Source organism: Balaenoptera acutorostrata, chromosome 15, assembly GCF_949987535.1.
Source record: "Balaenoptera acutorostrata chromosome 15, mBalAcu1.1, whole genome shotgun sequence".
Lineage (NCBI taxonomy): Eukaryota > Metazoa > Chordata > Mammalia > Artiodactyla > Balaenopteridae > Balaenoptera > Balaenoptera acutorostrata.
In genome coordinates, this window is record NC_080078.1 from 77,871,045 (window position 1) to 77,898,003 (window position 26,959).

A 26,959-nucleotide genomic window follows, 5' to 3' on the forward strand; every position below is an offset into this window, starting at 1 on the left:
CCAAAAAAAACAAAAAAAACAACCCAGAAAGGGTACCAGATAAATTAGCTCTTTGTTGCAGAAAAACAGGTTGTACCCTGTAGAATGGTGGTTCTCATCCTTTTCTGAATCACAAGTCCCTTTGACAATTAGATTGAAAGCCAGAGGACACTCCTTGGGAAAATTGTGATTGTAGTTTATGTCATATATAATTTCAAGCAGTACACAGACCTTTTACCTCCAGCTCAAAAATTATTATCCAGTAGCACATACCCTCAAGATTAAGAGTATGTTTAATGCTATTCATTTAGGCTTACCTAGAAGTTGCCAACAGAGGGTTCCAGCTCAGTAGATAATGGCACACACACAAGATGGAGACCAGGGATTGAACCCGTGCCCCATGGAGTGGAAGCACGGAGTCTTAACCACTGGACCGCCAGGGCAGTCCCAGACTCACCGTTTTTACGTGCTTACAGAAAGATCCCCAAGCTAGAGCATTAGGCCAAGTGCAGAACTACGTACTCTTTTAAGGGTTAGATATTGCATATGCACAGATTGATCGATTTTCTCTGGGAGGACTCATGAAGCTGTTAATAGGAGTGCCTCTGGGGAAGGAAACTTCAAGTATACCTTTTGGTACAGGTTGAAGAGATTTCTTTTCACAAAGAGTAAAAATGACTTACCAGCCAAAAGAAAAACCCCATACCACAGACACAGAAGTATGGCCTCCTCGTAGGCACTGCCTCCATTCCCATCCTCACTGTCTCAAGCTGCTTGAGCTGCTTTTAACAGTTGAGGACAAACACAGACCACTGATTTTCTAAATCGGTTTTATTAATTGGCTTTATAGGCTAAAGTGCATAGTAAAGACAAAAAAGGAAATGTAATACATAGCAAAGGGATGTTTTCTCGCCAACATTAGAAAGACCTGAGATGCCTAAGTGTCAGTTCTAGGGAACACTGGACTGAGGGAATATGTATGCAGGCAGCGGGCCTGGGGGCTGGCTTCTGGTATGGACCTGGGACCTACAGAAGCTGCTGGCATGCTAACCCTGCCCAGGCAAAAGCTGCAATAGAGGGTGTTGGGACAAAAGGGTCACACTTTGGATAGGCGCTGCTGGTACCAAATGAGAGTTTAGTCCTTTCAGGGCCCTGGGGAACCAGCACGGCTACTGAGCCTCTCCTACTGCAGGGAAAGAAACCTCAACCATCCCAAAGTGCAAGTCACAAGGAAGGGTACAGGGATCACTCCTTGGTTGGCCTGGGTCTGCTGCATAAGCCCCCAGCTGTGGTCTATCACACTTTCCCCCACTCTCAGTGAATATGTAACGTCAGGATTAGTCAGTGAAGTCTTTGTCTTATCACGTGCCTCCGTCTCCTGGAATGAGGGTGCCCAAGGAGGAGGGTAGGAGGAATTCTTGTGCTCCTTGAAAGGATAAGCAGTTCATAAACAACTCCTCTGGGCCTCTGTTTATTAGAGTGGAAGTGAGTCTGCAAGTTAGGTCCTGGCAATTTAGAATGAGTCTGCTTCACTGAGCTCCTATCTGCCTCTGGAGCACTGCGGAAAAAAACATCTGACTGAGTCAGGATCCAGAGATACTACTAGGTAGCCCTAGGTGGAAGCCCCAAACGTGCTCCAGACAGTCTGTCCACTAACTTGCACAAGAGAGAAGAGGAGAGACCTGTTAACTTCGCTCTCAGTTCTGGAGGTAAAGTGCTTACTCTAGAGCAGGGGTAAATCTAGAAACAAATGTGGGCAAGCCCTAAAAGTGGATCCTTAAATAGGTGCTAAGACTAAAAGAACAGTAATAAAAAACCAACTTCGGTTCTTTCATGGGGGAGCCGGCCCCAGCCATGTGGTGGCCGGGGCAAAAGGCAGCAGTATGTCATCTTCCTACACCATCCTCTGGATCTCCTCAAAGTTCATCAGGTTGTTGGCCGTGTCAGACCAGGCAGGGTGCTGGGCCCCATCCATCTCAGAAGCAAGCTGATTGCTTCTTTCCAGAGTATGGTTTATGCCCCCAATCACCTCCTTACAGTCAGGACACGTGCCCCTCTGCATGGCTCCCCCACAATCGCTAATCACATAGATGTGGCCATTGGGGCACTTGAACCAGTGGCCACGAGGGTAACCCATGGCTTTGACGATCTGCACTCGTTCTTCCTCTGAGATGCCCAGGCCAGAGCAGGGAAGGGTGGCTTTCAGAGCCTCCATCTTTCTCTGCACAAGCTGTTCATCCTCCCGGGTGAACTTACACGTCCCCTCGAGGATCTTCTGGACTCTGGAGACCTCTTCTGCTACGCTGCCTCTCACCTTCCCCTCTGCTATCTTGCAGCGGGTCAGCAGGTTCACCAGGTATGTGAGCCTCTGGATTTCACTTTGGAGGTCATCCAATTCCTGGCTGGTGAAGCTCAAACGCTTCCTGGCCAGCCACTCATGGACCTGGTCTAATCGAGTCCTCACTTTCTTTTGCTCTAAGACATGCAATTTTTTCAGGGAATCATATAGGCCAGCCAGGTGGTCATAGAAGCTGATGTCATTCTCAACAAGGCCCAGGTCCTTCACTGACAGATTTTTCTGGGCCAGCTTCTCTTTCAACATCAGGAAGTCTTCAGGGAGCAGCTGGTAGAGGAGAGTCTTCCTCTCCAGTAGGGCCTTAAGTTGTTCCTGGCTGATTGCAATTTCCCCTGCTGAGCCCAAGATCTTTTCCTTGACAACTTCAATCTCTTCCAGCCGCTGTTTGATGCTGGTTCCGTACCTCAGATTTTTGCGGATGGGCACCTGGCAGATAGGGCAGACCTTCAACTTGATGGCAACTTCGTCATCCTTCTGCTCATTCATGTAGCGGTCCAGGGCTTGCACCTCAAAGATGTGGCTGCAGTCTTCCAGCTGTACAAAGCGGGCATCTGGCTCATCCTCAAAGCCAAAGAAGATTTGGGTGACTTCTTCCTGGTGGCAGACACGGCACTTCTTGGGGCATGGTTCCCCACACAAACCAATGCAGGGGTGGCCGCAAGCCAGCAGCTTAGTACAAGGCACGTAGCATGGGGGTCGGTCACAGGGCTCAGAGCAGAGTTTGGTGCACTGGTAGTGCTGGCAGCGCCAGTCACAGGGTTCCACGCAGGGACTGCACAGTTCCCCACACTTCTTCTTGCACTGGCTGTGGACGCAGCGGTTCTGACAGGTCCGCTGGCAGGGTGGGCACTCGCCAATGCACGGCTCCTGACACTTGTGTGAACAGATGAGCAGGCGATTGCAGGGCTCTTGACAGCGCTCATGGAAGCGCCCTTTGAAGCAGCTGTGGCAGGAGCCGGGACACGGATGCCCGCAGTCCAAGATGGCGCCACACCTGGTGGTGCATTTGACTGGCAGGTCATACCTGAGGTCCTCCACATGGCCACACTTCACCTTCTGGCTGTGCCCACACTTGAGTTTCACAGTGACCTTTTCTGAGCACAACCGCACACAGTCTTCACCACATGGGTGGCTGCACCTGTGCCCACATTTCAGGACCTTGGGGCAAGGCTCTTGGCAGCAGAAATCTGACTCAGGCGTGGAACAAGGGACCATTTGTTCATGGCCGCACCGGAGAATGACTTTGGGCACCTTCACCTGACAAGGCTGACACTCCTGGAAGCAAACAAGGGGGCACCGATGCCCGTCTTGGCAGATCACCTTCTGGCATGGCTTCATGCACTGGAACTCCTTGTGCAAGGAGTCATAGGGGTGGCAGGCACGGGTGCAGACGTGCCCACAGCCCAGCCGGAACTCACAGGGTAGGCTGCAGCCTCCTTCGGGCACTTTCTGGAAGTCAGAAGCTTTGGATACTAAAGTGTGGGTAACAGGGTGGTTCTGGCAGCACAGCTGGAGGGCGCAGCCTATTTGATTGTTCTCTCGAAGGATATGGATGATCTTGCTCCACAAGGGCACCTTGGCCAGCATCTGCATGTTTCCAATGCAATACATTCCCTTCTTGGCACGGGACAAGGCCACGCAGATGCGGTTGGATATCTGCAGAAAACCCACCTTGCCTTCCTGGTTGCTGCGCACTAGTGAGAGGAGGACGATGTCATTCTCCTCCCCTTGGTATTTGTCCACCACATGGACCCTGACACCAGCAAATGTCTTGGCAGGCATGAGTTTGCGCAGGCAGAAGAGCTGCCCGGTATAGGTGGTGAGGATGGTGATCTGGGAGGGCAGGTATTCCTGGCACAGGAAGTACTTGCACAGCTCCACCACAAAGCGAGCCTCGTGCTGGTTCTGGTGGCTTTTGCCTTCTTGGATTTCCTGTTCAGGAAAGTTGTGTTCTACAAAGAAAAGGTTGGAAGAGACCCCCTGGAAAGAAAAAGAAGAGACACGTTAGAAGGTTCACTCATGGTAGTTTTTTCTATCTTCATGTGCGTTGGCCACTGACCCTGTTCCAGGGAGGGACCTTAGAAGGCTTCTGTATACTCTGTACCATAATCTTTAACTTATGAGCATTCCACTGTGCTGAATGCTTTATATACCTTATCTCCTTCAATACAATAATATTATGAGGCAGCAACCATTATTCTCATGTACAAAAGAAGACCCTGACCCTCAGAATTGGTATATAATTTGCTAAACGTTACACAGCTACTAAATGGCAGAGCTGGGATTCAAAAACCCAGGTTTGTATTCTCAACTTCTATACTATTCCTCTTCTTAATAACTAGCTTTTTACTGTTTTGTTTTTTGTTTTTGTTTTTGGCCACATCGCATGGCTTGGGGGATCTTAGTTCTCAACCAGAGATCGAATCCGGGCCCTGGCAGTGAAAGCACCAAGTCCTAACCACTGGACGGCCAGAGAATTCCCAATAGGTAGCTTTTTAAAAAGCTGGCTGTATTCCCTTCTGAAGGCCCTTTTTTGTCCTGAGGAAAATATAACCTCCTAGGTTGCTGACAGCATCAGAGAAAGATCAGGTAGGGCAGATTCACCTTAATCTTCTCGTATTTGAGAACAGAGGGATGGTTCTCCAGATCCTGGTAAACGTGGGGTGTCAAAAGCCGGGCAATTTCAGGGCACATGCGGTGCTGAAACAAGACATGTATGTCATTAAAAACATGGGCAGAGAATAAAATGGACAGTTTTCTAAAGACTTAAGTTGTTAGTGGAAAATCTGGGGAGGTAACATTTGAAAAGAATAATAGGGAGAAAAGAGCAGAATATAAAACAGCTCCTTCATCTGACACAAATTCAACACAGGCTGAACTTGTGGTATTTTAAAACAAAAAAACAAAATAAATCTGACAGAGTCATTTCATTACTAAACTAGCATTATTTTAATGAAATAAAAATGCCAAGCTTTCTTGTTGGCATTTGGCAGGCTCCCAGGAGCCTTCTCCTGGACATTTGGTAGTAACAAAGGTCTAGCTTCTCACCTGGTAATTCAGACGGACAAAGGGAATGTTTACTTTCACCAGCCGTTCAAAGAGGGACACCTCAAGGTTGAAATTCTTGGCCAGATCATACACATTGGCACTGGGGCGCAGCTGAGAAGAGAAACACGTCTGAGGATTCTCCACTGAAAATGTATTTTAACCATCCATCCACCTACCCACCTATCAAATGTTTTTCAAGGGGCTTCTGTGTTCCAGGCACTGCTTTAGGTGTTATCAGGCTAAGGACAAAGAGTGACAAAGGCCATGAAGCCAAGAAATAAGGGTGATGTGACAGAATGCCCAGGGGTGGAGGTTCTTTACATAGGCCTCTCTGAACAGTGACATCTGAGTTGACACCAGCATGGAGGAAGACACCAGTCATTCAAAGAGCAAGCCATAAGAGGGAGCAGAAAGAACAGAGGGTGGGAACACAGTGAGGAAATGAGATAGATGGTGGTATGAGGTGAGGTCAGAGAAGCAGGCTGAACCCTGAGAATACTGGCCTTTGTAGGCCACTTTAAGAAACTTGATTTTTTTTTTAAAATTTATTTATTATTTATTTATTTTTGGCTGCGCTGGGTCTTCGTTGCTGTGCACGGGCTTTCTCTAGTTACGGCGAGCGGGGCTACCCTTCGTTGCGGTGCGTGGGCTTCTCATTGTGGTGGCTTTTCTTGTTGCGGAGCATGGGCTCTAGGCACATTGGCTTCAGTAGTTGCAGGGCGCAGGCTCAGCAGTTGTGGCTCACAGGCTCTAGAGCACAGGCTCAGTAGTTGTGGCGCATGGGTTTAGTTGCTCCGCGGCATGTGTGATCTCCCCGGACCAGGGATCGAACCCGTGATCCCTGCATTGGCAGGCAGATTCTTAACCACTGCAACACCAGGTAAGCCCCAGAAGCTTGATTTTTATTTTAAGTGCAAAGGGAAACCACTGGAGGGTTTTAAGCTGGGGAGTAACATGACCTGATTTACTTTTTTGAAAAGATTCACTTTGGCTCCTTTATGAAGAATGGATTAGAGGATGGCAAAAATGGAAGCAGTGTGATGGGGAACATGCTGTTGTAACAGTCCACTTAAAAGGCCACGGTAGAGTAAAAAGTAGCAAAGGGAACAGATGAAATGGATAATGCTACCTCTAAAACATGCCCCAAATCTAAGAGCACCTGCTCTTAGATTGAACATGGGAGGTAAGGAAAAGAGGTATCACAGAAAGCCACTAATAAGCTTGAGGACTGGTAAAGCAGAGACCAGAGTCTTCCTGTCTGATTCCTGATTCCACTCCTGCAGAGAGCCAGCCCATCTTCCAGGGGCCCCTGGTCTACCTGCTGGTGGTCCCCAATCAGAATGAGGTGCTGGCAAGCTCTGCTCAGGGTGGCAATGGTGTGGGCCTCAAGGACTTCAGCAGCCTCTTCCACGATGACGATCCGAGGCTCCACCTTCTGCAGGATCTGGCGGTACTTGGCAGCACCTCGAGTCAAGAGAACAAAGAGACTTCTCTGAGCGGATGTACTGGACTCGCTGTGCCACTGGGCTTCTGGATTGGTGACCCCTGAGCCTGGGTCAGTTACAACCAATTCCTCACATTGACCCAGGGCCACGGTGACCACTGGATGAGAATGAGTGCTGCTGGGTGGTCTCCAGAGCACCATCCCCATGTTGTCGCTGTTGAGGTTCTAAATGCAGTAGAAGCAAGTGGGTGAATTTCACCAAGAGAACCCTAAACACAGCTTGCTTTCAATAGCTTTTCATGGTATTTTCCTCTAACCTACTAAAGAAGTTTCTCTTTACCTGTCCTAGATAATCTGATAGGCATTTGGCATCAGTAGTGAACTCTATGCTTTCCTACCTGTTGTTGTCATTCCTACAACTTGGGCATCTTTCAGGATGTGCAGGTCTTCCTGGAGTCTCAGCTCAGCCATTCTCTCTGCTGACGTGCGGTACTGACGTTCATAGCTGAGGATCTTTCGGCGGGTGTCAGCCTGGTACATCTGTAGCCACAGCCTGGAGAATGTGAAGAACCAGGGAGAGGAAGCCATGTGCTTTTTGAGAAGGTGGAGGAACCCCCTTCAGTGTGCCCTGTGCATGAAGTGGAACCTACACCCTAGAGAAGTTACAAGCCACAGAGAAAGGAGAGACCCAGATGTGCAGGGACCCAAGAGTCCAAAATGGCCAACAAAATGATGTGCAGGGAGATGTATATAAGTGGTCAGGAGCTAAGGAAGGAGGGGGATAAAGAACAGAGGTTAATTCCTGGACAAGAGCAAGGGACTTTAAAAGCTTCAAGAAGAATTTCTCACAAACTGTCCCTACTCCATTCCTGCCCAAGTCCCCACTCCTCCCCTCACATTACTTGTAATTGTGGAGAATTACTTGTAACTCTCCACAAGTAAAACAGATCATGTCACCACTCTGCTGTAAAACCTTCCAGTGGTACTCTTCAGCCCTAAGAGGCCCTGCATAGTCTGGCCCCTGCCCACCTCTCTGACCTCACTTTCCATTTGTCTGAGCCACAGCCATGCTGGCTGCCTTCTTTCAATTTCTCAAACATGCTCCCTCCCACCTTGAGGCCTTTACCCATGTGGTCCCTGCAAGCTCATCTGCTCCCCCTTCCCAACTGGCCTTATTAATGCCTACTCATCTTCCAGATCTTGCCTCCCATGTCACTTTCCTGGATATCTCAGATCAGCTCAGCTCCCATGTTAATATTCTTAGCACTCCTTGCTCTTTTCTTCCTTGGTGTTGATGCCTATTTGTAACTTTTTATTTGTGGAACTAACTGATTTGTCTTCCTGGATAGCCTCTAAACCCCGTGAGGGTAGAACCAAGCGTGTCTATTCTATCCCATGGCTGCATCTAGCACTCAGCTCAGTGGGGTGCTCAATCAATCGTCGGTTAACACTAATGTTGAAGATCTGAAGGGCTTATATTCTAGGAACAGGAAAGGAACCCCCTGGGGAAATTACATGGGCTGGCTGGGGCTGGGGGTAGGTGGGGGGTGGATGGGCACAGTACCTATAAAGCTGCCAGCGAGAATTCAGGTCCAGCTGCCAAACATCCTGGATTTCACTGGCCTCAGCCTCAGTCATGGTGTTCAGCTTGCGAAGCTCAACCTTCACTTTCCTCTTCATTTTCTTTTTCTGGCTGCGCTGGGTCTGTAGATATCAATACCAGTCAGAGTCACTGAGTAGAGGTGGGCCTGGTTCTAAGCCCGAGGTGGGGGCCAGAGCACATTTAAAAAAGGAGCTGTCATCTCTGATGAACTTCTCTAAGTGTCTCACACTCTCCCAACAGATATTTCATTGCTAAACGATGGCTCTGGAGCCAGTTTGTCTGGGTTCAAAGTCCCATCTACCTCTTATTTGTTGCGGGACCTAGAGTAAGTTACTGAACCTGAACCTCTATGTGCCTAAGCATCCCCTTCTATAAAATGGGAATAATAATACTACCTCTTCACAGAGTTGCTGGAGTGACTGAAGGAGTAAATACATGTAAAGCACTTTAGCAGAGTGCTGGCACTAGTTTTTACTGAACATCTTTGACCACAGTCTGCTTCTCATTCCTAAAACATATGTCATGACAGTAGTGGAGGTGCGTCTCTCTTGTTAAATGCCATACAGGTCCTGCTAAGATGGTCTTAATGCCGTTATGTCAAGATAGTACCTTTATCAAGTGGGTAGAAGGCACCATTTTGGAGAAAGTGCTCCCCCCTGGCTCTGCATGAGTCTTCAGAAGGACTGGCATGCCAGATAGATGTAACAATACTATGGACCCCCCTCCGCTTCAAAACCAAACAATTCAACTCCTCCGCAGGCCACATGGCAGAGATGCCCAATCCGTGCTTCCAAGTATTGGGCTCATGATTCTGTCCCTCACATAGTGATGTTGAACTGAACTAGGAGATCAGATTCAAAGCCAGCAGACTGGAGAAAGCTGCATTCAAAGCTGCCCTTGGAAGTCCCTTAAATCATCAGTGGGGTTCAGTGCTCTATTGTCAGAGTAAGACACGGTAAATTCTGAGGACCACTGGGTTCTACCAAAGCAGACAGAAAGTCTGAGCATTTATACTATTCTGGCTCTAAGAGAAATATCAAATTTCAGAGTGACTGAAGGATGAATAGTCCATCCAGTCTACATAGCTTACTTCATTCTGTTTTACTTGAATCCTCTAAAATCTTAATGCACAGACTTGTTTGTAGTTGAAAAGAGAATATTCATGAAAGCACCAAGCACTGAGACCATAAGTGTTTGATCTGACTCACATGTGCTGCGCTTCTCTAAAAGTTCAAGAGCAGCACTTGGCTACCTGCTTCCTGTCTTTCTAAGTTAGCATTTCTTGCCAGGGCCCCTCTAAAAGGCCGCAAGTTTTATACTCTTGGAAACTGGACCTATCTTATACTAAGATTAGGTTGTAAAAGGGTAAATTAAGCTAACTATGAGGATGAAGTGAATACAGTGCAACAGAAGTGAGTGAAAATCTGGGGCTGCGGTTCTGGTCAGAACAGATGCTCTCAGGCCTGTTTCAGGAGAGTTACCCACACCCACCTGGCAGTAATTACTGAACTCCCCTTTCCCACTCTGTTAGGACTTTCAGGGGCTACGAGGAAGTGAGTTTACCTCCCACTCTCCTGCAGCCTGCTCCTGCCTGGCTGCTGTCCCGGGGCCATAGTTGTCTAGCCTCATGGCCAGAAGCACTTTAGCCAACTCCTGTACTGCCCCATTCTCTTCCTTCTTCCGTCGCCGGGGCCTCACCACCTCTTCCTCCTCAATCATCCGGTCTGCTTGAATCAGTTCAGCCTCCTCTGCGATCTCAATCAGCGAACCCTCCTCTTCCCCTTCTTCCTCCTCCTCATCCCCTTCTGCCTGGGCTAAAAGAGGAAAGCAGGCAGGACAGGGATGGAGACTCTTGAAGTCAAAGGACGAAAAAGGGTACCTATAAGAGCTTAGATGCATGAAGACATTCTTTAGGGGTTTAAGTGGTTACCTCTGAGTAGGGAAATGGGAGGAATGAGAGGGGAGAGAGACTTAGGTTTCCTTGCATACATTTTTGCTACATTTAAAAAATCACATGAATGTATGCCTTTTTAAGGAAGGTTTTACTTATGTCAAATACATATACAAAGGAAAGTATACAACGTAAATGTGCAACATAAAGGTTATAAAAATATATAAAATGAACATCCAAGTACCTTGCACCCAACTTAAGAAGCAGAAAGTTACCAATTTCTTTGAAGACCCTTGTGGGCTCTACTAACCTGAATTCTATATTAGTCATTCCTCCCTTTTAACTGTACCACATACATAATGTATATATATCTTCAAACAACAACACATCATCTAGTTTTGACTTTTCTGACCTCTATATAAATGAAATCATACTGTACATATCAATATTTTCCTATAACTTGCTTTTTTCATTCAGCATGTTTTTGAGAGTCACACGTATTGCTGTATATGCTGTAATTCAATCCTTTTCACAGTTGTATCCATTATCTGAATAGATTGTAAATTATCCATCTGGTGTACAAATGTGGATGGATATTTGAGTTCCTTCTGCTTTCCTATTATCATAAAGTGGTTTTGCCAATTAATATCACCATTAGCCTCATATCAGAGTTCCCACTGCTCCACATTCTTTCAATGTGGGATTATATCAAACATTTTAATTTTTGCCAATCTATAGTAGGTGTGTAATAGTATATCACTGTAGTTTTAATTCCTCTCGTTTCTAATGAGCACTTTTCATGTTTATTGACCATGAGGATTTATTTTGTGATGTGCTTATTAAAAGTCTTTTATCTGTTTTCCTATTAAGCTATTATTTGTCTTTTTCTGATTGATTATAATAGCTCTTTATAAATTCTGGGCATTACTTTTAAGTCCTGCTCTTCTAGTCTTTACCATATTCCACCTTAAGATGTGATTCTAGGTAGACATGCACCTCTTACCTGTATTTTCAGGTCCTGCTGGAGCAACACTTTGGGTGAAAGAACCAACACCCAGACCCAGCCACTCCAGCATCATGGAACGCTTCCAGCCCTGGAAGCAAACCCATTCGCTATCCTGAGGAAAGAATTATTAGTCATGAGAATTCTATGACAACTAGCATGAAGGAAAGGAAAGGTCTTCTCAAAGGATCAAGAGGTAATTCCCTTAAAATTCTCTTAAAAATGCAACGTTTGGGCAACTGGATCATTTAATATGACTTGCATAGATTTAAAAACAAAAATTTCCTGCCTCTTTTGAATAAATCAGGAGCTATGGGAGCAATGAGCCTGCATTCCTAAATGGCAACAAATGGCTGAAGTGGGCTGCTGCCACCCCTTTTCCAATTTGCCTCAGTCCTTGCTACTTCCCAACACCTCACATCTAGCCTGCTTCAGTCCTTTATAGGACTCTGACTGACCCTTTTAGGCTTTTGGGCTTGAAACCCTGGAAATCACCAACCCATTGATAGTAGAGCTACCATCTCACTGGATTCCTGGCCAACCACTTTACAGAGATCATGTCAGGGACTTCCCTGGTGGTCCAGTGGTTTAGACTCTGTGCTTCCACTTCAGGGGGCACGGGTTTGATCCCTGGTTGGGGAACTAAGATCCCCACATGCCGCACAGTACAGCCAACAAAGAAAAAAAAACAATACACAGATAGTATCAGATACTTCTTATAATATCCTTTGAAGGCAGGCATTATTATTATTCCTGCTTTACTGCTGAGGGACCTGAGGATCACACCGGCTCAAGTCACAAGTCTGTGTGACCAGTCTGTCAAGTCCCAGGCCCTCTATATGTGCTAGGTTGCCTCGTTATGATTTTGTTTAATTTAACAAGCACTTAGAGCACACTTATTAAATCGAGGTTTACAAATATTGACTTGTTTATTCAATAACAATCCTATAAGAATTAAGTTGATCTGTAAGAAACTGCCATTTTTGCAAGTTAAATTTAAAAATATTGGCAATTTCACGTGGTTCAACTTAATGTTATTATCCGCACTTTTTTTTTTTTTTTTTTTTGCCACGCCTCACGGCTTGCAGGATCTTAGTTCCCCAACCAGGGATCGAACCCGTCTCCCCTGCAGTGGAAGCTTGGAGTCTTAACCACTGGACCTCCAGGGAAGTCCCTATCCCCACTTTATAAAAGAGGAAACAGGAACAGGAAAATTAAGTAACTTGCCTAGAGCAAAATCAGTATTCACATCCAGCAGACTGGCTCCAGAGTCTTGTTTCTGACTAGTATATTCAGCTGCCTTTTTCTCACGAAAAGGAACTTTTCACATCACAGCAGCATCTTAGCAGATTATAGCTAATACTTTGGACTGCTACTTGTGCTGCCAAATATGGGGACAAGAGAGATGCTTGTGCCCCACAAGATGGCCCCTACCTGTATCGGTCCATTCATCAGGCTTTTCCAGTGCTGGAGGGAGATGTACTTCTCCAGATGCTGTTCCCGTAGTACGCCACGCATGGTGCACTCCAGAGTCTGGGCCCCTTCATGCAGCTCTTGCTCTGACTCTTTCATTTGTGTCATGATCTATCAAGAACAGAGGGAAAGAAATGATGAAGAAGTATCATCATGCCCCAAACTCAGTCTCTGCCTTGAGGGAAAACAAAGCTAACACAGAAACAGCCAGTCTTAAAACCAAAGGATTAATATCTAAAATGTCTAAAAACCTCCTACCAACTAGTAAGAAAAGGAAACAAATAATACAACAGAAAAACAGGCCAAATATACTGTGGTAGAGACTTCTCTCTTTTTTCCTTAGTAATAAGAACTCAAAGTTTTGGTTGGGCACAATGCTGCCGAGCTAGAAGATGATACTTACCTGGTCAACAGGCTGTAAGTGAAAGTGCTATGGGTGGTTTTGGGGAAGTAGCTTTAAGGCCCTGGCAGGGGCTGGGAGGGGTGGTGTGTCCTTTTCTGTCCTTTCCCCATCTTGGATTATGAGGGCAAAGATCACACCGTAGGATTACCCGAATGGAATGCTGGAAGGAACCAGGGTCCTTCACAGCTTTGTGGAGCCTCCCTATCTCCCCTGGACTGCCTACCCAGAAAGCCACTGCTATCTTGGTTAGTTCTCCCTTGAGCTACCTCAGATCTCCAAAGCTGGGACTTACACTCATGTAGGCCCTTCGGAGGTGCATGGGGAGGTTGCGGCGGAATTCCCGCTTGTTCCTCAGCTCCCTCAGGGTGAACTGTTTCAGGATTTCACTGTTGCTCCTTCCACCTACCCGCACAATGCTGGTCTTTTGACACTTGTAGATGCCTGTGGAGCAAAGCAGAGCATGGCACAGTTAAGAGGAGCTATGCTGGATTCTCTCAGGTGAGAGCTGTATATGTTTGGGATGTTGTTGCAGCTGGTCCCTTAGGGTACAAACTGGTACTTACAGGGAACCTACCCCACCAGTGAACAAGAAGGCCCCAGAGATGATGTGACCTGCAGAGAAGTAAAGTGTGGTGCTTAAGAGCACAGGCTTTAGAATCAGACACTTGGGGACACAAGTCTCATCTGTACCACTTACTGCTATGTAACCTGGGGCAGGTTACTTAAGTTGAGCCTCAGTTTCTTTGTCTGTGATTTGAAGACACTAATACCTTCCTTATAGGGCTATAGTCTGGATAAATGAGAGAGTATCCTTATAGCTCCTAGGGAGGGCCTGGCCCAAAGTAAGCATTAGTAAATGTTCTCTATTATTCACTCTACAGATATTTACTGATTGCTTATTATGTGCCAGGCATGTGTTAGTTTCTGAAGATACAGTGGTCAAAACACAGGCTCAGTTCCTCATTTGTTTTCATGTCTCACAGTCTACCAGAGAAAATACATATTAAACATTTTATCATAATAAAACTTAATACGATAAATACATGCTAAAAGTGTATAACAGGGTACCTTAACTAGTTTGGGTGGGGTAGAGATCTAATTTTTGAGGATCTAATTTAAACTGGTACTCTAGGAATATGGAAGATTTAATCTAGGTGAAAGGAGGATATGAAAGAGTGGAAAATAATAGTCTAAGCATTATTTTCCAAAGGAAAAACAAATACTTATTCATTCATTTATGCAATTAGTATTGTTTGAGTGTCTAGTATGTGCCAGGATCTGTGAATACAGCAAGAAACAGGACCAATCCACTTAGTGTTTATAGTCTAGGGTAGAGACACATACAAATAAATTGGTACATATATGCTAATTAAGTATTTGAAGAAAAAAATACAAAAGGAGTCTTAACCTTGTCTGGGGCCAAGAGGGCAAGTCCACATGAAGTGAGACCTGAGGAATCAGCTGGAGCCATCCAGGCTGGATGCATCAAGATGGAGACAGCAGGAGAAAGAAAAAGTACATGCTAGGCAGAGGGAACAGCATGGGCCAAGGGAGAAGCTGGAGGAAGTCAAGAAACTGTAGACAGTCAGGGTTGCTGGAGTTAGAGAGAACAAGGGAAGAGGCAGGAGATGAGGTTCAGAATTAGGCTGGAGCAAACCACACACAGCCTTTCAGGTTGTGGACTTTATCCAAAGAGCAATAGAAAGCTACTGAACTTGCTGACGGTTCAACTACAAATGTCTTAATAGAGAACTTTTTTTTTTTGGCCACATCGTACAGCTTGCAGGATCGCAGTTCCCTGACCAGGGATTGAACCCGGGCCACAGCAGTGAAAGCCCAGAATCCTAACCACTAAGCCACCAGGGAACTCCCAACAGAGAACAATTTTGCCTACAGATATTACCTTCCAGAAACTGGTCCAAAGCATGATTAGTGTAACACACAACCAAGATGGGGAACTTCTGGAGGCTAATTTGCCAAACAGCCTCGTTGGTTAGAAGGGCCTGAACAATTTTTAGACCCACATAGGTTTTGCCTAAAAAAACAAGGAAAAAGGAGAGTTAAAAAACTTAGAGACTTTCTAAAAGGAGTAATTACATACAGCAAATTATTATTATTATTTAAAAATTTAAGGTAATATATTGAGATGGTTTAAAATCCTAGAAGCACAAATGGGTGTATTATGTCCTCCTCACTCTTCTGTCCCCAGCCACCTAGTTCCTCTTGGAAGCACCCAGTGTTACTAGTTTCTTGCGTAACTTTCCAGAGGTAGTCATTCTATGCACAAACAAAAACGAATATACAGTCTTTTTCTAGCCTTCCCCCTTCCTTTTTAAAATACAAACAGTAGCAGACTATTTTCACTGTTCTACATCTTGCTTTTTTCACTTAATATATCTTGGAGGTAGTTCTCTATCAGTACACAGAAAGAATCCTCTTTTTGTTTTTCAGGGCTGTAAGGCATTTTTTTAGCCAGTTTTCTGTTGATGGACGTATACATTGTTTCCAATCTCATATGGCAAATTATTTAGAAATGCTTTTTTTTTTAATAAATGTATTTATTTTATTTATTTATTTTTGTCTGTGTTGGGTCTTCGTTGCTGCACGCGGGCTTTCTCTAGTTGCGGTGAGCGGGGGTTGCTCTTTGTTGTGGTGCGTGGGCTTCTTATTGTAGGGCTTCTCTTGTTGCAGAGCACAGGCTCTAGGCACGCGGGCTTCAGTAGTTGTGTCACGTGGGCTCAGTAGTTGTGGCTGGCGGGCTCTAGAGCACAGGTTCAGTAGTTGTGGCGCACGGGTTTACCTGCTCCGCGGCATGCGGGATCTTCCCGGACCAGGGCTCGAACCTGTGTCCCCTGCATTGGCAGGTGGATTCTTAACCACTGTGCCACCAGGGAAGCCCTAGAAATGCTTTTACTATACCACAGTAGACTTGCCTTTGTGATAGGAGTGAAAAACTCACAGAAATCAACATTGGAGTTAGAGTTATGGGCTCATTAGTAAATGGCCAATAATTAATTGTTTACAAACAGCTAAATTCTTACGTTGTGTCAAGCTGAGAAGGTAGCCACTGTCCTAAAAAATACTCAGTGTTGAGTGAGCAATACAAGAAAATAAAAAATTTCAGTACAGCTGAATACTTTTCAGTATAGATAAATAACAATTTCTTACTTTCTTTTTTTTCTTCAAATAATATGTAATATGTATTGAGTACCAAACAGGTGTTAGACACTGGGTTAGGTGCAAGAAATACAATGGTGAGCAAAACAGCCATGGTTCTTATCTTCCTGGACCTGACAGACTTGCAGAAGAGAAAGATAATTCATCACACAAACAAATGTAAAAATCACAAATGTGGGAAATGAGAAATACATGGTACCAAGAAAACAAATAATTGGGATTCTGGCCTACTCAATGAGATTAGAAGAGGCTTCCCTGGGAAAGTGATAACTGAGTAAGAGCGGGCAAGGGGGAATAGGGATGGACTGGTTGGGAGGTTCCTGACATCTTCCAGTGAGTGAGGACAAGGCCTGGCTCCAGCAGTTGAGATAAGTAGGCAGACTGTGGAGAAGTTTCAGAGGTAAACTTGATTGGAACTTGCTAATGGTTTGGCTGGGGTGGGGAACAGAAAAGGATAACTCCTATGTTTCTAATTTGGCGGACTAGATGGCTAAGGAGTCCTCCAGAGGAAAGAAAATCTTTATAATTCAATATTTACCCCATTCTCTCCTACTGCTTCCTTCCCCGTAGAATGGATACTTTTCCGGATTTCCACCTCAAAAATGACCCCCTTTGTCACATCCCTCTCAAACTCACAGGTAGGCTGTTTCTTAGTAGGTGTGTGTGTGTGTGTGTGTGTGTGTGTGTGTGTGTGTGTGTGTGTGTGTGTGTGTGTGTGTGTGTGTGTGTTTTACCAGGCATGGTAAAAAAGAGTGAGGTATATTTCTAAATGTGACTGTAGTGTAAAGAATGTAAAAATATCCCTAACATGTTGTTATATACATATATATAAATTGTAGGCCAATCTATAGAGCATAATCTTGTTTTTGTTATTTAAAACATAGGAAAAGTGTGCTATGTAAACATATAAATACACATAAAGACACAAAGATATATCAGTTTTAACTTTGGAAAACATCTCAAAAGACACGTCAAACTGCTAATAGTAGCTATCATCTCAGAGGAGGATTAGAGAGTGGCACATGGGGAGGAGGATGTAGGGAGGTATATTTCCAAGAGAAGCAAGTTCAGTGTGGTAGATAGAGAAGCCAGAAGCCGGCTTCTAGACTGCCTGAGTTCTAGTCTTAGGTCTGTCACTTGTCATCTGTGTGAGCTTCAACATATTATTCAACCTCTCCTTGCCTTAGTTTTTTTCATCTGTAAAATGGAATGGTTTCTACCTCACAGAGTTGCAATGAGTTAACATATGCAAATCATATACAGCAGTATTTGGTGTCCAGTGCTATTATATACTTGATATTATTTAACTTAAATTTATATAAGATCAAGCAAATTAATATAGCCTGCGACGAAGCAGAAGTAATGCATCTCCCTAAGTCTGACTCCTCAGCAGTCTTACTACGCATACCAATGCTGGAAAATCACTGGAAAATCACTATGAGAAGCTGCTTTTTAAACAAGTTCAATGCCCATTTCAGGGGAATGTTTTAAACTGAGACATTCCATAAACCTAGAGTCAAGCCTCCCTTGCCTATCTCATAGGGCAGATGTCATGTGCTCTGAAAAATTTCCTCTTACCTGTTCCAGGAGGTCCTTGAATAATAGCCAGTTCTCTTGTGAGAGCAAACTGCAAGGCTTCCATTTGGGAGTCATCCAGCTTCAGGGTTTCTTTTGAGGGCCACTGGCTGGGGTCTAAGACATTAACTCTGGCATGTCTCAAGCCCTCAGTATTCCTCAGAGATTCTCCAGTGGCCGAGGGATTCTTTATTAAGGGAGTGAAATCATATCTGCCCCCCATTAGCAAGTACCTTGGCTCCTTCACATAAGAGTCACACTCCACGATGTTCCTCTGGAAGGGGACGTCTTCCTCTTGGACTTCCTGGAGTCCTTCTAGGACGTGCCTATAGGCCTCAAAGTATGCGGTTGTCTCCACCATGAGGAAAGAGTCAGAGGGCTGGACATCTGCTAGCAGCTGTTGGCTCTGCTCATTGAAACAGAGCTGGACAATTCCTCGGCAGAGATCTTCCTGCTCCCGATTAGACACAGTGGCAAAAAGAAATGTCTCAAAGTTGTCCTTGGACATGCACACCAAGGACCCATAGAGCAATCGCTTGGAGTTCTGCCAGCGAACAAACTTCAGTGGTTTTGTGTCAAATTGCACCTTGTAGACAATGCCTGTTGACGAACACACGGGGGTGATAATCCTGGTATCAAAGTAGATTCGGATGTCATCAAACTTTCTCTTCCTCAGGCCTTGGTCTTCAAAGCTTTGGAGAAGTTCCAAAATGCCCTCTCGCAGGGGTCTGACAAAATCTTCTCGCAGAAGTCGGAAGTGGGTATCCAGATAGACAGCAGTGCTGTCGTATTTTCCAGAAATGATGTTGGGGCGAAGGAATGGCCTCTCGTCCAAGTGCACTTCATTGTAAGTGGGGTAAATGGGCATGGTCCGGTAGCTCTCAACATGGTCGTCTGCCTCAGGCTGCACAAGAGTGTAGGTGTCCACTCTTAAAGTGCCCTCTCGTCTCTTTTCCTGCAGATGTTCGATGATGGTCTGGACCTTTTCCAGGTTCTTCTCTGTCTCTTCTTCTATGTCAACACCAGAGGCTCTCAAAGCATTAAGAGAAGCTGGCAGGAGAGAAATAAGCATGGAAGTTTCCTGCACAGAGCTGGCAGGGAAGACACTTACAAGGTCCTGGAGGAGGGAGATGATGTTGCTAATGTGTTCTGGATACTGGTTTCGAACATGGGGGGTGGATTCAGTGATCATCCCTACCACATAAGCTGGCAAGCAGACTTTGAGGAATTTGGAATTCTTCAATATGCCCAGAACATGGAGAACGCTGTGGCGGTCCATTTTGGAACTGCAAGCCTTCCGAAGAACTTGACAGATGAGCTCAAGGAAGCTGGACTTCATAAAAGAATGAGACAAGAGCTCCTTCAGTCCTAAACTTGTGGCAAGTGTGATGACCACCTCAGAAGGATCTTTCTGCAGAAGACTTTCTAGAAACTTGTAGCCCAGTTTCTTCACCTGCTGTGGCTGTTCTGCAGGCTTCTGGTGGGGGTTCCGCCACTGCTGAAAGTTTTCATCGGATCGTGGTGGTCTGCGGTTCCTTCCCTCCTGGTTGCCATTTCTCCGCCTGGTGTCATTTTCCTGACCATGTCTTTGGCCTCTAGGTTCATCATTGGCATGCCCCTCCTGGTTCCTCCTTCCCTGATGTGGGTTCCTGCCAATAGCCCCAAACCTCTCTTCTCTTTGCCGATGAGGAACAGGATGGTTGTTGGCCCTAGGATGCCTTCCGGGCTGGTTGGCTCCTCCTCTGAGATCACTGGCTGGTGGATTATTGGCCTGATTTCTAGCTCTTGGTGGTAATTCTCCATCCACAGGCCCTAAACACAATGGGAATTTTGGGTAAGCACAAAGATATGAACATACTTTCATTTTCCAAAACAACTAAGGAGCTTAGGTTTTATTTGGAGAGAAAAAAGGTTTCTGACCAAGTCGTGATAAATATAAAATAGTTTACAATGGTTGTTGTATATAATACGAAAATATTGTTTTTTCAAAGGGTGCAAAGAAAAAATAAACATTTGTTGAGTGCCTAATACATGATAGAGGATAACTACTCATTTAATCCTCACAAGCTGGGATTATTTCAGAGGCTCAAAAAGGTCATCTCATTGCTTTCAGTCTCTTGCCAGTACCAAACAACAGTGAGAGCATGAGTTTCACAGCTAAACAGACTGGGTTCAAACCTTGGTCTAGGTACTTCCTTACTGTATAACCTTGGGTAAGTTGCATAATTTCTCTAAGCTTCACCATCTGGGTTGCTGATGGTAAGAGTAAATGTTTATAAAATGCTTAGTATACTACCTGACACATAAAAAGCTCTCATTAATGTTAATTACTAGCAGAAATACTAATAATTTTTTATTGGGAATACCCTATTGATTTCTAGGGCCATTGGTTCTGCCTGTAAACAATTAGGTCATAGGCAACAGAGATGTCAAATGGGATAAAACCATAAAGGGAAATGCTTTTTGAACTTTCCTCAGCATCAGACGGCAAAGGGGAAGATAGGGCTTCCCTTACCAAGATGTTTTTGAGCCAAATAATAGATTGTGAAGGAAACTGAAACATAAAACTCAAGTTCTATTTCAGAAAACTGAGAAATGAAACTCAAACTTTGATTCAGGAAACTGAAAAATGAAAATTAACTTTTCCTCCTTTCTGCAGCACGAGTTCATCGACATAGTACTTATCTATTACCAACCCTCACACAAGGAGGTGTGGGGAGAGGGAGGAGACATACCCAGCACACACAGGAAAGCTAACATTATCCTGTGGCTGAAGCTGAATTTGCCTTCCTTGATCTGCCACACATTTCATAAGTGACCTTGGCCAACATACCCAAGCCCTTCTTCTTTCACTTTCCTTTTCTCTAAAACTGATTCTAGAGCTGACCCAACTTAGCAGAATGACTTGGAGATTTTAAAAACAAATAAACAAAAAGACTGTACGCCATGATTGGATGATAACAAATGTTATGAAAGTTTCAAATGCACATCATATTCAAGATGATTGTACCATTTCACGCCGTCAGATCCTAAATCCACTAATGTACATGTTTCCTTGTTTTGTACGTTGTAGAGAAAATTTTAATGTGACAAGATAAAGGAAAATTTGGTAAAATATAAATACTGTAATACTGAACTTTAAATTTTTATAATTGTTACTTTTATATTTACTTTTCAAACTCCCAAGATATCATAAGAAAGTGCTACTTTTAATAATCTGATCTGATTAGAAGACTCAGTGTTTTGGAAGAATGGAAAATTGTATCATTTCTCATCCTTTCAACATTCACATAGCTCATAAAATAAAGTTCTACAGTTCTTCCTCATTCGTTCCATGACTGAAACTCAGAAGACATGTTGCAAACTTAGGGAAAGGCAAGAATCCATTCAGTTTAGTTTCGTTTTAGAAAGTTCTGAGCAAACAGAATAATCACTACAGTAGAGTGATGCTTTCGGAACTAACTTTGCTTTGGTGCCTAGGACTCTAGACATGTACTATCAAATACACGGCGACTAGCTATGTGTAGTTATTAAGCATCTTAAATGTGACTAGTCTGAATTAAGACGTGTAAAATGACACATGGAATTTTAAAGGCTTAACAGCAAAAAACGTTAAATACCTCATTAAAATTTTTTATATTGATAACATCTTAAAATGATAATATTTGAATATTTGGGGGGAGTCAATACAAATATTAAAATTATTAAAGTACTTTGGGGCTTCCCTGGTGGTGCAGTGGTTAAGAATCCGCCTGCCAATGCAGGGGACACAGGTTCATGCCCTGGTCCGGGAAGATCCCACATGTAGCAGAGCAACTAAGCCCGTGCACCACAACCCGAGCCTGCGCTCTAGAGCCCGCGAGCCACAACTACTGAGCCCGTGTGCCACAACTACTGAAGCCCGTGCGCCTAGAGCCCGTGCTCCGCAACAAGAGAAGCCACCACAATGAGAAACCCGCGTGTCACAATGAACAGTAGCCCTTACTCGCTGCAACTAGAGAAAGCCCGTGCACAGCAATGAAAACCCAATGCAGCCAAAAATAAATTAATTAAATAAATTTTTAAAAAAATTTAAAAAAAAAAGTACTATGAACACTAATTAGAAAAGGTATGTGCACCCCTATGTTCATTGCGGCATTATTTACAATAGCCAAGATACAGAAGCAGCCTAAGTGCCCATCAACAGATGAATGAATAAAGATGATGTGGGGTGTACACACACACACACACACACACACATGTATATACACATACGTATATACATATGTATAAAAAACGGAACACTACTCATCCATAAAAGAATGAAATCTTACCATCTGCAACAACATGGATGGACCTAGAGGGTATTATGCTAAATAAGACAGAGAAAGACAAATACTGTATGATTTTACTTATATGTGGAATCTAAAAAACCAAAGAAATGAACAAACACAAAAAAACAGAAACAGAGTTATAGATACAGAAATAAATAGGTGGTTACCAGAGGGGAGGGAGGTAGGGGGAGAAGATAAATAGGTGAGGCAAATTAAGAGGTACAAACTTACAGTTGCAAAATAAATGCGTCATGGGTATGAAATGTACAGTGTGGGGCATATAATCAATAATTATGTTATATCTTTGTATGGTAACAGATTGTGTAACTAGACTTATTGTGATTATTTTGAAATATATAGAAATACTGAATCATTATATTGTGTAACAGGAACTAACATAATGTTGTAGGTCAATTATACTTCAAAAACAAAGTCATAGAAAAAGAGATCAGATTCGTGGTTTCCAGAGGCAAGGAGTTGGGGGAGGGGGAAATGGATGAAGGAGTCAAAAGGTACAAACTTCCAGTTATAAGATAGATAAGTACTAGGGATATAAGGTACAACATGATAAATGTAATTAACACCATTATATATTATATAGGAAAGTTGTTAAGAGAGTAAATCCTAAGAATACTCATCAAGGAAAAAATTTTTTTCTATTTCTTTAATTTTGTATCTATATGAGATGACAGATGTTCACTAAACTTATTTCAGTAATCATTTCATGGTACATGTAAGTCAAATCATTTATGCTGTATACCTTAAACTTACACAGTGTTGTATGTCAATTATATTTCAATAAAACTGGAAAGAAAAAAAACTCCAAGAAAAGTACTATAATAGTAAAATATATTCAATTATAATAAAATGATATTATTTGGATATATTGGCTTAAATAAGACAAATACCAAATTTTATTAAATTAGTATTAAGTTTTTAAAATGCATGTCACCTTTTTTGTTTTTAATGATGCTACTAGAAAATTAAAAATTAAGTTTTTGGCTTGCATTATGTTTCTACTGGATAATGCTGCTCTAAACCAGTTACTTCCGAGGACTTCCCTGGTGGTCCAGTGGCTAAGACTCTGCGCTCCCAATGCAGGGGGCCCAGGTTCGATCCTGGTCAGGGAACGAGATCCCACATGCTGCAACTAAGACCTGGCGCAGCCAAATAAATAAATATTAAAAAAACCCAAAAAACAGTTATTTCCATTTCTGACACCTCAACACTACCTTTGCTAAAGTGAACTGCACCCATTTAGAAGCTCTCTTAAGGAAAGGGGACGGTTGTCTAGTCTCAGAGTCATTCATGTTGTAGCTAGGGAATAAACCATTCTTTTTTTTTTTTGGCCATGCTGTGTGGCATGCAGGACCTTAGTTCCCCAACCAGGGACTGAACCTGGGCCATGGCAGCGAAAGCATGGAGTCCTAACCACTGGGCCATCTGGGAATTCCCAGGAATAAACCATTCTTTACTTGAGAGATGCAGTCTATTTTGGTGGGCCTGCTCATTCATAAGGAACTCAATTTCCTTCCCATTACAGATTTTCTTTAACTTACAACTGGGTTACTTCCCGATAAAACCACTGTAGGTTGAAAACATTAAGTCGAAAAAGCATTTAATACACCTAATCTATCAAACATCATAGCTTAGCCAAGCCTACCTTAACATGTGCTCAGAACACTTACATTAGCCTACCGCTGGGCAAACTCATCTAACACAAAGCTTATTTTATAACAAAGTGTTGAATATCTCATGTAATTTACTGAATAATGTACTGAAAGCACAGGACAGTTGTCTGGGTACAGAATGGTTGTAAGTGTATTAGTTGTTTACCTTTGGGACAGAGTGGCTGACCGGGAGCTGTGGCTCACTGCCGCTGCCCAACATCACAAGAGAGTATCTTACCACACACATATCGCTAGCCCAGGAAAAGTTCAAAATTCAAAATCTGAAGTATGGTTTCTACTGAATGCATATTGCTTTCGGACCATCTTGTAAAGTCAAAAAATAGTAAGTGGAACCATCCTCAGTCTGGGACCATCTGAAAGTAGAAACCCTCGCTCACCTCTGTGGTTAATATGAGGATTCCTGGGCCTGGCCTCCGGACAAGGTCTTCGGTCCTCCATGTCTGAGTCACCTGATTTCCTCCACGTTCACGTTGCTTTCAGTGTCTGGAAGTCTGCACAGGTTGACAGTTATCAGTGCCTTTTGAAATACAGCATCCAGCAGGAAAAAAACCCAAAAAGTATCAAGCTAATCCTTTCTATCTCTACATCTTAATGATTCGTTAATTAAGAGTCAAACATAGATTTTAATCATGTGCACAAGTGTTCAACTCTGTGAATGCCCAATTATGATACAAAACACTAAATTCACAATTTAGGATCAAATTTCAAAGGATCAAATTCCCCCTTCCCTTTATCCTTGTACTTTCTTGGGGTTAAGGGAGTGTCATCAATTCTCATTCAAAACTCCTGTTTGGTTTATGCCTTTAGCCAAGATACTTAATCAGTTGCTAGGTTTCATCTTCCTCTCCTATAAAGCAAACAAATATTGTTGCCAGGACAGAAAGAAGTACATTTTTATTAACCCCCAAACCATGTATTTACCATTCCATCCAGCATTTATACTATTTAATACTCTATAGCTTACAGTCCTCTATAGCACATAAATAATTAGAGAGCAGTTATCCCTACACTACTCTTTGGAACACAGCCAAACTGATTAAGCCCTCCGCTCTACTGAATCAAGAGAAAGAAATTACATGTTTCAATAACCAGGAGGCTTAGCACCTACAGGATGCTGTTTCCTCAGGACTAGCTAGAAATCTGCAGTTCTTTCCTTCTCCTCTTTCTTCTATCTTGATGGTTTTCAACAGTAGTCCTGTAAGAGGAAGAGGAAGCCCCTTTTAAGGAAACTTCTCCATCCTACTCATACACATCATGTGGGCTGGGGCTAGGGAAAGAGTGGCTAACTGAGAGTCCTCAGCAAAGGGACTTTTTCGACTGTCCCTTTCACTGAGTTTTAAAACATTCACAGTTGGAAACTGTGAATAGATCTGGCATTACATGAGGAGTAGCTTTTACCCTCATCAGAGAAAGGAGTCCCTTTCCTTCCTGCTGGGAATATTTTTGGTGAATCTCATCCCTCATCTTATCAAACCCAGCTCTCATGGCACAGGTTCAATATGTAGAGGGTTTTTTGTTTGTTTGTTTAATTAGAAAAAAATGCTCAGAGGAAAATTCCTTCTTCCTCTTGAATAGAAACTCACAAATTTTCTGGGATAAAAGAAACAGAAGAAAAGAAAAAAGAAAGGCAAGGAAAGGGAGGAGCAGAGAGGAACAGGAAATGCTACCACAAAAGCAGAATAGAGTGGGTTTCTTTGGGAATCAAGGCCTAAAAGGGCAGGATGAAGAAAATCAGTGATGGTCAAGCTGGCGTAGTGGTTAAATTAGAGAGGAAAATTAATTACCAGGATGGGATGAAAGAGGTTAGAGCTGGGTTTCAGGGGGAAGTCTCCAGGGTCCTGAGAGAGTATGAGAAAGCATGGGGGAGTCCCTGGCACCCAGGCGCCCAGCAGGTCCTGATGGAGATACTACAGGGTCAAGGGAGAGCCAGGGCTGTGTGCGGCCGTGAAGAAGGTGCCAGGGCAAAGCTGAAGCGGGGAGCCGCTGGGGAGGTGGGGGGCAGTGGAAGAGGTTTGGGGGCCTCAAGGAGAGGCTGGGGTGGAGCTCAGCTGGAGGCTGTTTGCTAAAGTGATGAGGGCCTGGAAATGGGGAGTCTAGGTGCGGAGGGTGGTTGTAGAGGATGGGTGTGAATGAGGTGATGATGGGAGGTGAGGACGCTGGAAGATGAAGGGGGAGCTGTGGCAGAAAATGAGGGCGGAGATGGGGGGACAGAGGAGAGCTGGGTGATGAGGCGGAGGTGGTGATGGAGGCGCTGAGGGGGCTAAGAGGGGCGCTGAGGAGAGGGGCCAGGGACTCAGGTGGGTGATGGGGGCGCTGAGAAGGTGACGGGTACTGAGGCGGAGACGGGTGCTGAAGCGGGTGATGAGGGCGCGGGGGGCTGAGGAGGTGGCGGGGGCGCTGAGGCGGGCGTCGGGGCAGAAGTGGCAGTGGAGGGGCGGCGCGGGCGCCGGGGGTCGCGGCGGGCGGGAGCAGATGCGTGACCGGGGCGCGGAGCGGGGGTCGCTCACCGGGCTCCGGCGCGTCCTCTCTCTGCCGCCGCCGCCGCCGCCGCCGCCTGGTGCTCGGACTCTGGCCCAGGTAGGTCAGCGGCCCCGCCCGGCGCAGCGTACTTTCGGTTTCCTTTCCCCTCAGACACTGGGCGGGGCGAGGGGCCGGCCCGGAGGAGAAGGGAGGGGAGCAGCAGGGGGCCTGGGGCGGCGAGCGAGGGGGCCGGGCCCAGGCGCAGCCGGCGCCCCCGCCCTTAGGCCGCCGGCAGGGGCGGGCGGACTCGCGGGCGTCGCCTCAGCTCCCCGCGGCGGCGGGCGGACTCGCGGGTGTCACCTCAGCTCCCTGCGGCGGCGGCGGGGCAGGCGGGCTCGGGCCGGCGCCGCTGAGGGGAGGGGACTGCGGGGGGCGGCTTAACGGCACCCGAGGCCGTTGCAGGCCTCAGCCGTACCCAAAGGAGCGGGGACCCGGCGAACAGCTTGGTGCGTGTGAAGCGCGACATGGCGGCGAGGCCGACGA

At 44.9% G+C, this 26,959-nt stretch overlaps 1 protein-coding gene across 3 annotated transcripts; it reads right to left on the reverse strand.

Moving 5' to 3' along the window:
• Positions 1 to 792: 792 nt before the first annotated feature.
• On the reverse strand, positions 793 to 26,959 carry ZNFX1 (zinc finger NFX1-type containing 1). Of its 3 annotated transcripts, none has more exons than XM_057528732.1 (15): positions 26,464 to 26,959; positions 25,065 to 25,151; positions 24,334 to 24,447; positions 17,956 to 19,764; positions 15,104 to 15,235; positions 13,493 to 13,641; positions 12,759 to 12,908; positions 11,325 to 11,439; positions 9,994 to 10,244; positions 8,392 to 8,531; positions 7,226 to 7,380; positions 6,702 to 6,847; positions 5,384 to 5,494; positions 4,940 to 5,035; positions 793 to 4,315 (listed from the first exon to the last, which is right to left on the reverse strand). In XM_057528732.1, exons 3-15 carry the CDS (start codon positions 24,392 to 24,394, stop codon positions 1,874 to 1,876), a joined length of 5,757 nt encoding a protein of 1,918 aa, XP_057384715.1. In that variant the 5' UTR covers positions 24,395 to 24,447; positions 25,065 to 25,151; positions 26,464 to 26,959; the 3' UTR covers positions 793 to 1,873. The 3 variants fall into 3 exon arrangements, with proteins under 3 accessions (XP_057384715.1, XP_057384717.1, XP_057384716.1); XM_057528734.1 differs by having other exon boundaries at positions 25,033 to 25,151; XM_057528733.1 differs by lacking the exon at positions 25,065 to 25,151.